General features: G+C 38.4%; 1 protein-coding gene across 8 annotated transcripts in view; it reads left to right on the top strand.

Annotated features, from left to right (window-relative positions):
• The window catches only part of TTC27 (tetratricopeptide repeat domain 27), a 301,971-nt gene that overhangs the window by 190,437 nt on the left and 92,690 nt on the right, over nucleotides 1–18,844 (top strand). For 7 of the 8 annotated variants that reach the window (XR_002824887.1, XM_004369571.1, XM_023736184.1 and 4 more), the window contains one exon: nucleotides 2,677–2,799. The exons of the other annotated variant lie outside the window; for it this stretch is intronic. Coding sequence is in view for 6 of the 7 variants with exons in the window: in XM_004369571.1 (XP_004369628.1) it covers nucleotides 2,677–2,799 (123 nt within the window). In the remaining variant the exon portion in view is untranslated. The remainder of the gene's footprint in view (nucleotides 1–2,676; nucleotides 2,800–18,844) is intronic. 8 annotated transcript variants of the gene reach the window in all.

Here is an 18,844-nt window from a genome sequence, read left to right as displayed (position 1 = left end):
CTATAGTACTCTCAGAGCCCCTCATAGCATAGAGTCAAAGTGTGCCAAACAGAGGTTTCTAGGTGATTTAGCAACTACTGTATTTTTGAGCAAATAACATGCACCTTCTATGTTTGTTTGCCAACCATGCCATCTCCACCCATCCGCCCCCCGCCCCAGGTATTTTTATAAGCACAGCTGTGCCAATTTTTAGCATAGCATGCTTACAAAAATACCTGAGAGAGGAGAGGGCGAGGTTGGCAGACAAATGTAGAAGGTGCATGTTACTTGCTTAAAAATACGGTAGTGTTATCTTAATCACCTTCCTGTCCTCTCTTCTTGTGGAGTATGCACGTGGGTGTTGTTGTTCTAAGGTGCCATCAAGTTGATTCCAACTCATAGCGACCCCATGTGACAGAGTAGAACTACCCCATAGGGTTTCCTAGGCAGTAATCTTTACAGGAGCAGATTGCCAGGTCTTTTCTCCCACAGAGCCACTAGGTGGGTTCCAACCACCAACCTTTGGGTTAGCAGCCAAGCATGATTTAGAATTAGAAATGCCAACCTATCATTCAGTGGCTTACATTTTCCCTGTTACGCAATTCCTTGGAGTAGGTTATATTTTTTTAAGTAGAGGATAAATTACAATTGAATTCACTTTATATATTGAAGAAGTCTCAATAAAACCTAAGCAAGTAAAAAGCTTTGCTATATCATCCCAAAAGGAATAGCGTTTTCATCAGCAAGATGTTAGCATGTTTTTGACCCTAATCTGTGGAATTTAAGTGCTTTGTACTATGTAGTTTGTGATGGATAAACATCTCAGACACTGAGCTATTATCGTAGCACAGCATGTGTCTGCTGAGAGTGTAGCTTTTAATCTGTGTCTGAACAGAAATGTTATTGTGTTATTATTAGGTGCCATCGAGTCAGTTCCGACTCATAGCGACCCTGTGTACAACTGTACAACAGAACAAAACACTGCCCTGTCCTGCGCCATCCTCACAATCGTTGTTATGCTTGAGTCCATGGTTGCAGCCACTGTGTCAGTCTATCTTGTTGAGGGTCTTCCTCTCTTTTGCTGACTCTCTACTTTACCAAGCATGATGTCCTTCTCTACCACTCATCTGTCAGTTTGTCATACTGTGGTGGCTTGCGTGTTGCTGTGATGCTAGAATCTATACTACCAGTATTTCAGATACCAGCAGGGTCATTCATGGTGGACAGGTTTCAGCAGAGTTTCCAGACAAAGACCAGAAAGAAGGACCTAGCATTCTACTTTTGAAAAAATTGACCAGTGAAAACTTTATGAATGGAAGCATTGGGAAATGTAAATACTGTTCAAACAGGATTTAGGCTAAATGTTTTATCTGCTATGAAGCTATAGTTTTTAGGATACTTAGGCCGCTGGATAAAGATCCTCTTTAATTAAGCCATTAAATCACTTTTTTTTTTTTTTTTTTGGCATTGTAGGGAGTAGCCATATCTTTGTGTATTATTTCAAACAATCAAGAAATAACGGCCTAGTTTATCATAGTAAAAAGAGAATTAATCTTTACCACTAACTAACCATATTATGTTGGATGCCACCACCTTTCTTCATGGATTAAATGAAAAGATTGAACTACTTACTGGTACCCATACCCATTGCCAAAGAGTCAATTCCGACTCATAGCGAGTTTACAGGACAGAGTAGGACTGCCCCATACAGTTTCCAAGGAGCGGCTGGTGGATTCGAACTGCTGACCGTTTTGGTTAGCAACTGAGCTCTTAACCACTGTGCCACCAGGGCTCTACTTACTGATGAGCACTAAGAGTTATTCCAGCTGTGTTCAGGTTTTGGAAATGTCTAATCAAGTATTCTAAAATAGCCCCATTCTCCAATATTTCATGGAATGCAAAAATACTGTGCCACTCTCCTCCCCTTATTTGTTTTGATGATTTGTTAGCTTATAATTTTCAGGTATCTTTCATTTTGGCCATCCCAAATCTTCCATATTTAGTAGTTTTTTAACTCTTAAATATGTAATGAATTTTAAGTTAGTAGTAAAATCGTAATTAAGAGAAAATAACACAGCTCTCACTAATATGAAATTATACCTTATTCAAGAAGCTCACCTACTTTTTAACCTTTCTAATATTTTTTTTCATTCTTGTATGATGTAAACCACAATATATTTATTTTTGAATATGTTTATTGAAACTTTGCTGGCCCCCTTTTATCTGCCAAAGACTGGGAAATTATGTAGCTAAATTTGTTAGAATGTGCTTAAAATAAATCTAAGTAGACCTAAGTGAGAAGGAACCAGAGATGCCCTCATGAATACAGTACATGGCTACTAATATAGTATGTCTTTATGTCATCTATATTGACTGCTCAGAGTCCTTTTTTGTCAATTTATTGGTTCTCATCTTTACAAATCAGAGATTATCATATATAGAATCTCTAGATAAAGAAATACTGATTTTGTTTGTTAAGCTCTTCTGAGTTCTTAGAAAAAAGTCAATATATTGAGTATTTTTAGCTGTTTCTATATTGTCTTTTATTTCCTCACTTCGTAGAGAGGTTGAATTATAGAAATTATGCATTTATACAATGAGCAGACCCTTAAAAGGGAAGATTTTGTATACTTCTAAGTTAAACAGGAATCTCTTTTTACATCACAAAACGTTAATTATTTTACTTGATTTTTCTAGCGCCAGCTTGCAGGTTTACTCTTTGAGTTGGGATGTACCGGTTCAGCCCTGCAGATATATGAGAAACTAGAAATGTGGGAAGATGTTGTCATTTGTTATGAAAGAGCTGGGCAGCATGGGAAGGTACGTAATAGTAAAATTCTATGTACTGGTGAGATCCTTCCCTTATGGATCATTTTCTAACTTACTTGCTTTTTAAGCCCATTTTTGCCAATAAACCAAAAAACAAAAGCCAAACCAGTTGCGGACAAGTCAACTCCATCCAACTCCTAGTGCCCCAATGTGTGCAGAGTAGTACTGTGCTCCACAGGGTGTTCAAGGATGTGACCTTTCAGAAGTAGATTGCCAGGCATTTTTTTTGAGGTGCCTCCAGGTGGATTCGAACCACCAATCTTTCGGTTAGTAGTCAAGTGTCTAACCATTTACGCCACCAATAGGCTCCTATTTTTGCCAGTAGTTCACTTATATTCCTTTATTTTCATGTTTTCCTTGGAATTTTTTAAATGTTTTCTCTGATTTCTGTTGAGTAGATTATTTTAAGTGTCTCTGGGTGGTGCAAATGGTTAACACATCTGGCTGCTAACCAAAAGGTGAGGGGTTCAAGTTCACCCAGAGGTGCCTCCGAAGAAAGGCTTGGTAATCTACCTCCATAAATTTAGCCATTGAAAACCTTATGGAGCACAGTTGTATTCTAACAGACATGGGATCTCCATGAGTCAAAATCGACTTGATGGCAACTGTTTTTTTAGATTTTATTTTATATGTAAGAGTGTGTATGTAATATATAAAAGAGAAAAGCAAATCGACATCAATATATGAGTGTTTATGTTGGATATTAGACATTTAAGAAAGAGTGACATAGTAGCTAAAAGGTAGAAACAATTCAAATGTCCATCAGTGGATGAATAGATAAACAAATTCTAGTATATACTTGCAATGGAAGATAACTCAGCCATAAACAGAAATGAAGTCCTGATACATGCTTCAACATGATTGAACCTGAACCCAAAAAACACTGTGCTAAGTGAAAGAAGAAAGACAAAAAGGACATATGTTGTATGATGCCATTTATATGAAATATTCAGAATAGGTAAACCTATAGAGACAGAAAGCAGATTGGTGGTTACTAGAGACTTGAGGGAGGGAGGAATGTAGAGTAACTGCTTAATGGGTATGGGGTTACCTTTTGGGTGATGCAAATGTTTTGGAACTAGATAGAGGTTGTGGTTGTGCAACATTGTGAATGTACTAAATGTCAGTGAATTGTTCACTTTAAGGTAACTAATTTTATGTTGTATGAATTTTACCAGACCTGAAAAAAAAGGAACAAATACTGACAGCCTTGAAGACAATGTACGTTTTGATCTATTCCCCTTACTGTTCTCGTAGGACAACTTCAAAGTGAAATATTAAGAATTATTTCAAGCTTCACTCGTTTGCCTGATGATCAGAGGCTGTGGGCCTAAAGGGAGGTACCTAGGAGGGGGAGCAGCTAGCCAGGCCTGTGTATGAAAATCCAAAGGCCGTGACGATCCCCTTGGAGCAGAAGACTTGTCAAGTGTGTAATGCACATTAATTCTACCCTCAAATTGGGTCAAGAGAAAATGTTGCAGTATTGGCATCTGTTATTAGTCTATTGTTTTTCCCCTTATAATTGAACAGAATTTTAAAACGAATAAGGGACCCTGCGTTGTAAGTAGCCATTAAAACTTGACACATTGAAATCATGTTAATTTTGGACTAAAATTTTAAATGGCTAAATTTTTATCATAAGTACAGTAACTGAACAGAGGAAAGCCCACAAATTGGATCAGTTTTATCTACCTTTTGCCATCTCCCTAAAAAGGAGAAGTAGTAGTCCAAGTACATATGTGTCTGTTTCTTAAATACCTTCCTAATCAAGTCTATTTTAGATTAATAGTAAAAATTTACATTCCTTTTATTAATCAGTTAATGGCAGTGAAGTTCTTTAAATTGTATTGGCTTAAGGAGACAACAGCGTGGGAGTAAAATTGCATTGTAGATGGTTATAGAATTAAAATGTTTTATTCCTGGTACAGAACTCCGTAATTATCTATTCCATCTCCCTCCTTTTCCAGATCAGGAAGGGAGACCCTCATGATTTGCCAAAGATCTCAAAGCTTGTTATTGTATGTAAAGTACATAGAAAGGTGCTTATTACATTAGAGGACTCATGGTCCTCTAATTTTTTAAATGCATTTAGGGATTTGCCCACATCATATACTGGTGCTCTGATGAGGGAAATAGTCATAGGAGGAATTAGTGTCCCTTTCCCGTAGGGAGATGTTTCTTTAAACAGTTTATTCCTCATCCCTCCAGTAAGTACTGCATTGTCTGGTCCCCAAAACGCATCAGAAATGTGGCATTTTTCATAGCTAACTCGGGAACCATCTTTTGGGCATCTTTTATTGTTTTCCAGGGTTCTGGCTCCCTGGGCACTTCTCCCTCTATAGGCCAGACATGCAACAGGCCTGAATTATCAAATCAAGGAGCTACATGAGAGTTTGCTGTTACTACTAAGACAGAATTTTTCACATTTTAACATCTCTGAAATCAGAATGTATCTAACAATTGGTAGTATCTTCCGGTAGCTGTTGGTCAGGTGACAGTCTTGCCAGGTTTTCATTGCCTGTGCATGTGCAAACTTAGAGTTATATTTAGTGTCTTCATTTCAATTGAGTACATACACGGTGGCAGTGCTACATATGTTGAGTTAATTACTATTTATAGTGTCCTCAAAAAGATATCATTATGATTTGGCATTGAAACAAAACATTGTTGAGTAAACAGAAAAGGACATAAACAAAGTAGGGGATATAAATTTGGTATTAGGGAAGTAGGTATTTACCTTTGGAGAAATGAACACAATTCCATTTATTTTTCTTTAAAAGCAACAATCAAATGCTTTATGGGAGCCAAGAAAGAAAGATACCCTAAAGTTGATGAATCTGTGTTTTGTACCGAGATTTGTAAAAGAGAATTGCCTTTGAAAACGTCAAGCAATGTATTCAAGGCAGGAAAAATTGCCACATTTTCTGAATAGATTCAAAGCTAAGAGAGGCTAATGTGATTCAAGGCAATATGTCATAGCTTAATTAAAAGCATTTTTTTTAGTTAAGAGTTCATCTTACAATTGATGGCATCTCAAATTCAATGAAATATGGTATCATGTTTCTTCCAAGAAGTCCTTAAGATCAGGGACTATTTTTTTAATGCCCATTGCCTGGCACTTAAAGTAGCTTGAAGATGTTCATTTAAAGGAATAAATGGTTAGGTGACTATCTTGACTCCCCGTCTGATCTACTTTCCATTGCATCATTCCTCTTCACTGTGCAAGTCTTTTACAGTGACAAATAAATAAGTAAAGAAAGAAGTAAAATAAGTAAATAAATGCCGTATATAAAATATGCCTGGTGGTGCAGTGGTTGAGTGCTTGACTGCTAACTTAAAGGTTGGCAGTTCACACCCACCCAGTGACTCCACAGGAGAAAGACCTGGTGATCAGCTTCCGTAAAGATTAATAGCCAAGAACACCCTGTGGGGGCTGTGTCACATGGGGTTGCTGTGAGTCAAAATCGACTTGATGGCACTCAACAACAGTTTTTAAAACAGTAATTTTTGAAATACTTAAGTGATGAATCACAAATACCCAGTGAATGTTTTGAAATACTAAATGTGTTTAATTATTTTCAGAAAGTATGGAAAGTAGAGATTTTGTCTAATTGCAGAAGAAAAATAAATGAATCTATCCCCTTAAGAGAAAGGCTTTGACTATATCCCCCAAAGTAGTTGCAGTGTTATAATTTTTAAAAATTTGCCTTTGACCTAGTAAGAATTGTCTTGTAATACCCATGTTTCTAATTATTCTAGAAAATGTGCATATTTTAATTTTTAGGAATGTATAGTTGTTTACTTTTGTTTTAGATCTTTTGTGAGTTACAGCCAAACATCTCCAAAACTCTTGGTTTTATGCCTCATAAAAGACCTATCTTACCTATTTTTCGTATGCTATATTTGTAGATCAGGTTAATCACGTACCTAAAAAGTTTTGCTTCAAGTTGGAAGCAAATGTTTTATTTATTCAACAGATGAGATTCTTTTAGCATTTGGACAAGTGCCAGCAATTGTCACCACATTTTGATTTAATTAGAAGTTTGTGAAATTTTAATCCTTGCACTTAATGCTTAATAGCATAATTTTTTTTTTTTTAAAGGCAAATTTGGAGAAATGCCCACTTCTAATTATTGTGTTTTGGTGTTCATCTTTGCATCCCACTATCAAAGGGTCTCAGACTTTCTAATTCGGAAACTACGTGCAGAAATTCTCGTTATTTAATGACCGTTGGAGCCAGGGTGGCACCGTGGTTAAAAGTTCAGGCTGCTAACCAAAAGGTTGGCAGTTCAAATCCACCAGCCGCTCTTTGGAAACCCTATGGGGCAGTTTTACTCTGTCCTATAGAGTTACTATGAAATCGAAATCAACTCAACGGCAATAGGTTTGAGTTTTGGTTTTTAATGACCATTGTCAAAATAGCTAAGATTAATTTTACCTGACTTTGGGATCAGAACTGGGTCTCATCTGTTAGCATTTAATTTTTTTAATTTTCTGGCCCACTTACAGCTTTTCCCCAAACCTGTGAACAAATTCTTTGAGCAGATTAGGTCACTAAATGAAAGACTAAAACTGAGCTGGCATAAGCTGCCTAAGGATAGGGGTAGAGGGTGGGGACTCTCTTGTTTTCATTGGCAAAAAAGTCTTACCTAAGATTATATAGACTAGTGTCTATCTTATTTACAGGCATCTTGAAGCCCCTAGCATAGGCCCAACTCATGACAGGATTCTCTTCCGACAACTCCATCATAGATCGGTTCTGATGTAAATCGAATACCTCCCCGCTTTTTTTTTTTTTTTAGTTTTCATCATTGTTGCCTTTTACTATCAGTATCTTTATAAATCCAATCTTTATTTATCTTTGGGGGTTGACATGAAATGATAACATCAGCAAATTACATGCTGCAACACTGTGTGTAGTACATATTACTTACGATAAGATGTAAAAAAGAAATGGACGATCGTAAGTATGGTTCATCATAACTCAAATACATCGTAAGTTGGGGACTACAATACTCAGAAATATTTGGTAAATTAAAGGCTATTAGGTTTTTATTTACCCCAAGGCATCTGTCACTTTGTCGTACTGTGGGGGCTTGTGTGTTGCTGTGATGCTGAAGCCATGCCACCAGTATTCACATACCAGCAAGATCACTGTCATGGATTGAATTATGTCCCCCAAAAATATGTGTATCAATTTGGCTAGGCTATGATTCTCAGTTTTATGTGATTGTCCACTATTTTGTCATCTGACATGATTTTCCTGTGTGTTGTAAATCCTATCTCTGTGATGCTAATGAGGTAGGATTTGTGGCAGTGATGTTAATGAGGCAGGACTCAATCTCCAAGATTAGATTGTATTTTAAGCCAATCTCTTTTGAGACATAAAAGATAATACAACCAAAAAAATAGTGCCAGGAGAGGAGCACGTCCTTTGGACCTGGGGTCCCTGCACAGAGAAGCTTCATGTCCAGGGGAAGATTGATGACAAGGACCTTCTTCCAGAGCTGACACAGAGATAAAGCCTTCACCTGGGGCTGACGCCCTGAATTTGGATTCTGCTCAACTGTGAGAGGATAAATTTTTTTTGTTAAAGCCATCCACTTGTGGTATTTCTGTTATAGCAGCACTAGATAACTAAGACAGTCACCCATGGTGGACAGGTTTCAGACTAGGAAGAAGGACCTAGTGGTCTGCTTCTGAAAAAAATTAGCCAGTGAAAACCTTACGAATAGCAGCAGAACATTGTCTGATATAGTGCCGGAAGATGAGCCCCTCCGGTTGGAAGACACTTAAAATAGGAAAATTGGAAATTGTCAGAAATGAAATGGAATGCATAAACATCAATGTCCTAGGCATTAGTAAGCTGAAATGGCCTGGTATGGGACAATCATATGGTCTACTATGCCGGGGATGACAAATTGAAGGGGAATGGCATCACGTTCATCATCAAGAAGAACATTTCAGGATCTCTCCTGAAATACAGTACTGTCAATGATAGGATAATATCCATACACCTGCAAGGAAGACCAGTTAATATGACAATTATTCAAATTTATGCAGTAACCACTGAGGCCAAAGATGAAGAAATTTAAGATTTTTACCAACTTCTGCAGTCTGAAATTGATTAAACATGCAGTCAGGATGCTTAAATAATTATTGGTGATTGGAACGCAAAAGTTGGAAACAAAGTAGAAGAAACGGTGGTTAGAAAATATGGCCTTGGTGATAGAAATGATGCCAGAGATCACGTGATAGAATTTTGTAAGACCAATGACTTCTTCATTGCAAATACCTTTTTTCAACAACATAAATGACGACTATAAACGTGGACCTAGCTGGATTGAATACACAGGAATCAAATAGACTACATCTGTGGAAAGAGACGATGGAGAAGCTCAATATTATCAGGCAGAACGAGGAGAAGGGCTCACTGCAGAACAGACCGTCAGTTGCTCATATGTAAGTTCAAGTTGAAGTTGAAGAAAATTAGAACAAGCCCATGAGAGAGACACTATGACCTTGAGTATACCCCACCTGAATTTAGAAACTGCCTCAAGAATAGATTTGACGCATTAAACATTAATGACTGAAGACCAGATGAATTGTGGAATGACATCAAAGACATCATACATGAAGAAAGCAAGATATCATTAAAAAGACAAGAAAGAATGAAAAGATCAAAATGGATGTCAGAAGAGACTCTGAAACTTGCTCCTGAACATAGAGTAGATAGCGAATGGAAGAGGTGATGAAGTAAAAGAGCCAAACAGAAGATTTCAAAGGGCAGCTTGAGAAGACAAAGTAAAGTATTGTGATGACATGTGCTAAGACCTGGAGTTAGAAAACCAAAAGGGAAGAACACATTCAGCATTTCTCAAGCTGAAAGAACTGAAGGAAAAATTCAAGCCTCGAGTTGCAATAGTGAAGGATTCTATGAGGAAAATACTGAAAGATGCGGGAAGCATCAAACGAAGATGGAAGGAACACACAGAGTGACTGTACCAAAAAGAACTGGTTGACGTTTACCCATTATAGGAGGTAACATATGATCAAGAACTCATGGTACTGAAGCACATCCAAGCTGCACTGAAGACATTGGCGAAAAACAAGGCTACGAGGATTGACGGAATAGCAATTCAGATGTTTCAGCAAACGGATGCAGTGCTGGAAGTGCTCACTCGTCTATGCAAAGAAATTTGTAAGACAACTTCCTGGCCAGTCTACTGAAAGAGATCCATATTTATGCCTGTTCCAAAGAAAGATGATCCAGCTGAATGTGGAAATTATTGAACAGTGTCATTAATATCACACGCAAGTAAAATTTTGCTGAAGATCATTCAGAAGCAGTTGTAGCAGTACATTGATAGGGAACTGCCAGAAATTCAAGCCAGATTCATAAGAGGACGTGGAACAAGGGATATCATTGCTGATGTTAGATGGATTTTGGCTGAAAGCAGATAATACCAGCAAGATGCTTGCTGCAAGTGAAGAGGACTTGAAACACTGATGAAGATCGAAGACTACAGCCTTCAGTAGGGATTACACCTGAAGATAAAGAAAACAAAAATCCTCACAACTGGACCAATAAGCAGCAACATGATAAACAGAGAAAAGATTGAAGTTGTCAAGGATTTCATTTTACTTGGATCCACAATCAACACCCAGGAAGAAGCAATCAGGAAATCAAACGGCATGCTGCATTGGGCAAATGTGCTGCAAAAGACCTCTTTCAAGTGTTAAAAAAGCAAAGATGTCACTTTAAGGACTAAGGTGTGCCTGACCAAAGCCATGGTGTTTTCAGTCACCCATATGCATGCAAAACCTGGACAATGAATAAGGAAGACTGTCTTAGTCATCTAGTGCTGCTACAACAGAAATACCCCAAGTGGATGGCTTTCACAAGGAGAAATTTATTTTCTCTGTCGGCTCTGGAGGAAGGTCCTAGTCATCATCATCCTTCCCCCGGACTAGGAGCTTCTCTGAGCAGGAACCTCGGGTCCAAAGGATGCGCTCTGCTCCCGGTGCTTCTTTCTGGGTGGTATGAGGTCCCCCACTCTCCACTTGCTTCCCTTTCCTTTTATCTCTTAGAGGAGATAAAAGGTGGTGCCGGCCACACCCCAGGGAAACTCCCTTTACCTTGTATCAGGGATGTGACCTGGGTTAGGGTGGTGTTACAATCCCACCCTAACCCTCTTTAATGTAAAATTACAATCACAAAATGGAGGACAACCACACAACACTGGGAATCGTGGCCTAGCCAAATTGATACACACATCTTTGGGGGGACACAATTCAATCCATGACAAAGACCAAAGAAGAATTGATGCCTTTGAATTGTGGTGTTGGCGAAGAATATTGAATGTACTATGGACTGCTAGAAGAACGAACAAATCTGTCTTGGAAGAAGTACAGCCAGAGGGCTCTATAAAAGCAAGGATAGCAATACTTCATCTCACATACTTTGGACATATTATCAGGAGGGACCAGTCCCTGGTGAAGGACGTCATGTTTGGTAAATATAGAGGGTCGGTGAAAAAGAGGAAGACCTTCAAGGAGATGAATTGACACAGTGGCTGTAACAATGGACTCAGTAATAACAATGATTGTGAGGATGGCACAGGATCAGGCAGCTTCATTCTGTTGTACATAGCGTCGCTATGAGTCGAAACTGACTTGATGGCAAAAACAACACATCAGGTGTTCACTGGAAATGTTCTTTTTGATGATGAATGCAACACCATTCCTCTTCATTTTGTCAATCCTGGAATAATAGACCATATGATTCTTATTCAAAATGGTGAATACCAGTCCATTTCAGCTCACTGATGCCTAGTCTGTTAATCTTTAGGCATTCTATTTCATTTTTGATGGCTTTCAATTGTCCTAGATTCATACTTTGTACATTTCATGTCCTGATTATTAATGGATATTTGCATCTGTTTCTTCTCATTTTGAGTTGTGCCACATAACAAATGAAGATCTTGAAAGCTTGACTCCATCCATGTCATTAAGGTCGACTCTACTTTGAGGTGGCAACTCTTCCTAGTCGTATTTTGAATGCCTTCCAACCTGAGGGACTCATCTTCTGACAGTATATCAGACAGTCTTCCACTGCTATCCATAAGGTTGTCACTGGTCAGTTTTTTCAGAAGTAGGCTGACAGGTCTTCTCTCTACTCTCGCTTTGTCTGGAAGCTCTGCTGAAACCTTTCCACCTTGGGTGACCCTGCTGCTATTTGAAATACCAGTAACATAGCTACCAGCATCATACCAACATGCAAGCCACCACAGTATGATGAACTGAAAGAACATTTCAAGATCTATCCTGAAGTACAGTGCTGTCAATGATAGAATAATACCCATACGCCTACAAGGAAGACTAGGTAATATGACTATTACTCAATTTACGCACCAACCACTAATGCCAAAGATGAGGAAATAGAAGATTTTTACCAACTTCTGCAGTCTGAAATTGATCAAACATGCAATCAAGATGCAATGATAATTACTGGTGATTGTAATGTGAAAGTTGGAATTAAAGAAGAAGGATCGGTAGTTGGAAAATATAGCCTTAGTGGTAGAAATTACTCTGGAGATCACATGATAGAATTTTGCAAGACTTAACAACTTATTCATTGCCAGTACCTTTTTTCATCAACATAGACAGCAGCTATACACGTGGACCTTGCCAGATGGAATACACAGGAATGAAATCGACTACATCTGTGGAAAGAGATGATGGAAAAGCTCAATATCATCAGCCAGAACAAGTCCAGGGCTGACTGTGGAACAGACTGTCAATTGCTCACATGCAAGTTCAAGTTTAAGCTGAAGAGAATTAAAACAAGTCTGCGAGAGCCAAACTATGACCTTGAATATATCCCACCTGAATTTGGAGATCGTCTCAAGAATAGATTTGACTCATTGAGCACTAATGATCAAAGACCAGATGAGTTGTGGAGTGACATCAAGTACATCATACATGATGAAAACAAGAAGTCATTAAAAAGACAGGAAGGAAAGAAACAAAAGACCAAAATGAATGTCAGAAGAGACTCTGAAACTTGCTGTTAAATGTAGAGTAGCTAAAGTGAAAGGATGAAATGATGAAGTAAAAGAGCTGAACAGTAGATTTCAAATGACAGCTGGAAAAGACAGAGTAAAATATTATGATGAAGTGTGCAAAGACCTGGAGTTAGAAAACCAAAACGGAAGAAAACACTCGGCATTTCTCAAGCTGAAAGAACTGAAGAAAAAATTCAAGCCTGGAATTGCAGTTTTGAAGGATTCTATGGGCAAAATTTGAACAATGCTGGAAACATCAAAAGAAGATGGAAGGAATATACAGAGGAGTCACTGTACCAAAAAGAATTGGCTGGCGTTCAACCATTTCAGGAGGTAGCATATGATCAAGAACCAATGGTATTAAAGGAAGAAGTCCAAGCTGCACTGGTGAAAAACAAGGCTCCAGGAATTGACGGAATACCAATTGAGATGTTTCAACAAACAAATGCAGTGCTGGAGGTGCCCACTCATCTATGCCAAAAAATTTGGAAGACAGCTACCTGACCAACCAACTGGAAGAGATGCATATTTGTGCCCATTCTAAAGAAAGGTGATCCAACAGAATGTAGAAATTATCAAACAATATCATTAATATTGTATGCAAGTAAAACTTTGCTGAAGATAATTTAAAAACAATTGCAGCAGTACATCAAGATGGACCTGCCAGAAATTCAAGGCAGATTCAGAAGAGGATATGGAATGAGGAATATCATTGCTGATGTCAGATGAATTTTGGCTGAAGCAGAGAATACCAGAACGGTGTTTACCAGTGTTTTATCGATTATGCAGAGGCTTCTTCTGTGTAGATAATGCCAAATTATGGATAACATTGCGAAGATTGGGAATTCCAGAACATTTAATTGTGCTCATGTGGATCCCGTACATAGAACAAGAGGCAGTTTTTTGAACAGAAAAAGGATACTGGATGGTTTAAAATCAGAAAAAGTGTGCATCAGGGTTGTATCCTTTCATCATACTTATTTAATCCATTTGCTGAGCAGATAATCTGAGAAGCTGGACTATATGTAGAAGAACAGGGCATCAGGATTGAAGGATTGAAGACTCATTAACAACCTATGATATGCAGATGACACAGCTTTGATTGCTGAAAGTGAAGAAGACTTAAAACACTGATGAAGATCAGCGACTACAGCCTTCATATGGATTACACCTGAAGATAAAATAAAAATCCTCACAACTGGACCAATAAGCATCATCATGATAAATGGAGAAAAAACTGAAGTTGTTAAGTATTTCCCTTGGATCCACAATCAATGCCCATGGAAGCAGCAGTCAAGAAATCAAACTATGTATTGCATTGGACAAATCTGCTGCAAAAGACCTCTTTAAAGTGCTGAAAAGCAAAGATGTCACTTTGAGGACTAAGGTGCTCCTGGCCCTATCAATGATGTTTTCAGTCACCTCATATGCATGCAAAAAGCGGACCGTGAATAAGGAAGACCGAAGAAGAATTGATGCTTTTGAATTGTGGTGGTGGCAGAAGAATACTGAATATACTGTGGACTGCCAGAAAAATGAACAAGTCTGTCTTGGAAGAAGTACAGCCAGAGTGGTCTCTGGACGTGAGTATGGTGAGATTTTGTCTCAGGTACTTTGGACATGTTATCAGGAGGGACCAGTCCCTGGAGAAGGACATCATGCTTGGTAAAGTAAAGGGTCCAGAGAAAAGAGGACGATCCTTGTGAAGATGAACAGTGGCTGCAGCAATGGGCTCAAACATAGCAACTATTGTGAGGATGGCACAGGACTGTGCAGCGTTTTGTTCTGTTTTATATTATTTTCTGGGTTCACTGTTAGTCGGAAAGGACACTTAACAACAACAGCAACAACAGGTGTTCACTGAATGTTACAGCACTGAAGCAAATCTCCAAGCATGGCTCTCCTTTGGACTTTGCATGTGGGGAAAAATACCTCTCCATCCTCTACCCTACTATTCTCTCTCTCAAGACAGATTATGTGATTCCCCCATTTTAATCTTTTAATTTTAGGAATAAAAATAGGAAACTTCAAAGTAATGTGAACATGCTATTATTATGTAATACAATTTTTTAGTGCCTCTTATGTACTATATTCTTTATATAATTATTTTGTAATTTTCATATAGTGTTCATAACAACCATGGAAAGTATGAATTACTTTTTGCCACTTTTCTGATTAGCATTATTAATTGGCAGATTTTGGAATATGAGCTCATATCTTCCTTTCCCCTAAAGTTTCCACTCCTTTCCTACACCTAACTCCCATCATGATTATTGTTAATCCTTTAAAAATTGGATATTACCTTTGTAAATTAAAACCTGTGGTGCTTACTTGAATGAGAAAAAAAGGCAAAATATTAAAAATACTCTGTGACTTGGTAATGTAAATAGGAGATGATCAGCTAATTGGATGAGAACTAGGCCTGTTTTTATTTTGTTTTATCTTGGGCCTGGAGTATTTATGTTGGCAAGTGCTCTTTGAAAAACCAAGCAGCAGAGCATGATGCCATCACACACATAAATGTAAAAAGTAATTAGTGGACAGTTGGCTCAAGGAGAGAGTGGCTGGGACTAGGCACCACCACACAGAACTCTAGCTGAGAGGGACCAACTGGGGTGGGTGGAATGTTTTGCAGTTTTCACCTCTCAGTCTCTGCTCATACAATAAGAATTTAGACCAGAAACAAACAGAGTTTTTGCTAGAAGGATTGTCCCTAGCATCTGTAATAGTAGACGGTGCTTTAATGCTACCTTAGCTCTGCCTGGTCATTCTCATTCACTGTGTAAAGGACAGTAGTGTGCCTGTCCAGTGGTCAGTCTCCCTGTCTTTGAATAACAGCCAATACAGTCCTGATCAGCAGCCATTTTGGCTCTCTGCTTCAGGGGAAAAGACTGGAATTAGACTGTGCCCAAAGTTGTGTGAGTTATATGCACACATACACACACACAAACTTTTTTTAAAGCCTAAGACTATAGTCAGGTAGCCATATCTGACTTATAATGTGACCTTAAATTCTTAGCCTACCTTCTTTCCACCCACTTTGAGCAAACCTCTAGCTGCTAAGCCTAATTCTGCTGTTTCTGCAGTCCTCAAAACACTCTTTGTAGTTACATTATCTCTGGGTCCCAGAGCTCATTTCTTCCCCTCATTCTTTGCCAAGAGGCTGTCCTATAGTTGTTGGTCTGCCAGTTCCCCTTGATTTCCTACATACTGACCAGATGCTAGGTCAGGTGAGAGCCACTTACCACACATTAGAATTTCTGATTCCTTCTGCTAATTCACAAAACCAAGGCAAAAATCAGAGCCAAGAAAGGCAGTTTGTTTTGATAATTCCTTCTGGCTCAAGTATGAGTAATTCTCCTCAATTGTAGATGAAATGTTTTATCCTAATTTTCACTACAGAGTGAACTTAACTTTCATGCATATCCTTTACCCAGAACCCAGGGCATTGTCCCTGACAGGGTGCCTCCCAGAATCCTGATGGTGCTTAAAGTAGGGTCTTAGACCTCCTTCAAATCTCAAATTTCCCATATAATAATTTTTAGAGAAACATGCCTTCAGAAGTGTAAATGAGTCTCAATTTGGCTTTTTTTTTTAAACTATATTAACCCCTTTGCCTATAGTATATCTGAAGTTCTCAGTTACCTGTCAACACTGGACCATTTTATCAAAAGGTACATCACCAGGGTAGGGAACCCCTCAGGTATTCAGAATCTCCTCTTGGGCCATCGGTTTTGACCCCTAGTGTTTTCAGTACCAAGAAGAGTCACTTCCTTTGTGCAGTCACTTGGGTTAGAAGGACCTGTGGAATTCAGATTCTACTATATGACCTCTCTATTCACTGGGACTGCTTTGTTGTTAGATCTCCCTTAAGGTAGTCATCTAGTGATTCTCAGTATTGATGTCAGCCAGAGCATGTCTGCAAATAGGAAGAAACTTTTATGTTTCTATTTAGAATCTAAAAGTCCTTAGTAAACACTAGTAGCCCTTTGTGACTTTAACTATTCGGTTGAATTCGTTCAACATTTATTGAGTACCTACCATGTGCTGGGCAATGATGTTCCAAAGATAAGTAAGAGGCACAATTTACCGTGTAGTAACTAATAGTTTGATGTACAGATACACACGAGCAGATAATTTTAGTGTATAATATGGCAGGTGATGAGATGGAAGTGTATACAGATTCCAAATTCCATTTGGCCACCATATTTACAACTAAATATTCTCTCCTTCTGCAGTCCTTCTCTGAAACAACAGTCTGCTCAGTTTGTATCTTGTACAGACTGTTTCCCTGAGATCTCTAGGGCCTCTTCCTGGTCTTCTCCACACTTTCATAAAACTCTAATGTTTGGCTAAAATTAGCCTTATGTGAAAAAATTTAGCTTTAACCTTGTAATGTCAATAGTTGTTTTTCCTTTGACCTCACTTCTTCCATTACTTTTGGCTCAGTTACATTATCATCTACTCAGTAGTTGACAACAGCAACTCTTCTGTCTTTGGAAAAACTATATGGAGTTGACCAGTATGATTACTTATGGAAAATTTTAATGTTCCTCAAAGTTGTTTCCAGTTACTTCTTCCTTCCTGGTAGTGAAACTTTAAGCATCCTATACTTTCCAGCCTTGTTCTCCAGTGGAGAGAATAAAGGAAGAGCACAAACATTAGTTTAAGGCTTACCTTGTACCTGACAAAATGCTAGGTATGTTTCACTTCTAATTCTTACAACCTCTCCATGAGATAGATAAGGTAAGATGAATAACAAACTCTCAAATATTAACTGGCTCATGGTCACACATTTAGTAAGTAGTAGAACTGGCATTTGATCTTTTAGTCTTTCTTATTAAAGGAACCTACATCCTCACAGATCTTCTCCTGTAGCTGGAAGTCTACAGAATGGATCATGCAACAAAATTTTCTTGGGATGTGTTAGAACTCTTTTGTTTGTAAAAGAATGAATGTACACTAATTTAGGCAAAAAAGACAATTTATTAGTTCATGCAACTGAAAATTTTAAAAGACCCGGCTATTAAATATTAGCTATATCCAGGGGCTTAGACAATGTCATCATGACTCTGTATCTCTCTCATGAGCGCTCTTTGGTGGCAAGATGTCTACAGAAAGCCCAAGGTATTAATCCCAATGGAAAAATATAGTCAATTCCAGAGCTCTAACAGAAAGACTCTATCAAAGACTGATGGGCTAAGTCATGTGTCTTCCCTTTTATAGGCCCCTACTGAACTGAGTAGAATGGGTTCCCCTGAAGGAAGAGGAGTTCTGTTATCAGAAGATAGGGAAGGGATGCTGTGCAGGAAAAAAAGCTACTGATGTCCACCTTAGACAGGGGTTTAACGTTCTAAATCTAAAGTTTCAAACCAGCAGCTTATAGATGAATGTAACCCAGAGGGACAGTTTGTTCAGCCTACACAATGTTCTGAAGAAAATTTGAGTAAAATGTTCTCAGGGGATTTCGCTTAAAAATGTAGATTTCTTGACCTCTCTTAAAAAATCAGAAGATGCGGCAATACTGGGCCAAATTCCCACGTTGTGCTGACTGGCTGGAGCTGAGCAGTGGCTCCCTTCTTTGGGTGCTCACTCACCAGTCTACTTGATTCATTCCCAGTAACTGTCAAGAACTTCTGGGCATTCAAGCATGTGACCTTTGCTCTAAGTAGTGCAAGTTTTTCATGTGAAGTAAATTGGGTTCTATTTCAGCTGTAATTGTAAGTTCTGCTTGAATCTTGGCTGACTTAATTTTGTACTGAAACTTGCTATTTTTGTATAGTCATTGCCAAAAAATTATATTAAGAATAATAATTAGTTACATGGAATTACAGAGTAAGTAGTTATTGAGGCAGCCTAGATTTGTATGTATGTGTGTGTGGAAGAATGTTCTCTGGAGCTGGCAGCCGACAAGATTCTTGCAAGCACCCCACCAATTCATTGCAGCCAGTTGCACATTGAAATTTGAA

This window comes from Trichechus manatus, unplaced genomic scaffold (assembly GCF_000243295.1).
Source record: "Trichechus manatus latirostris isolate Lorelei unplaced genomic scaffold, TriManLat1.0 scaffold00005, whole genome shotgun sequence".
NCBI lineage: Eukaryota > Metazoa > Chordata > Mammalia > Sirenia > Trichechidae > Trichechus > Trichechus manatus.
The sequence above is the reverse complement of the archived record's forward strand: the minus strand, read 5'-3'. Positions and strand labels throughout refer to the sequence as shown.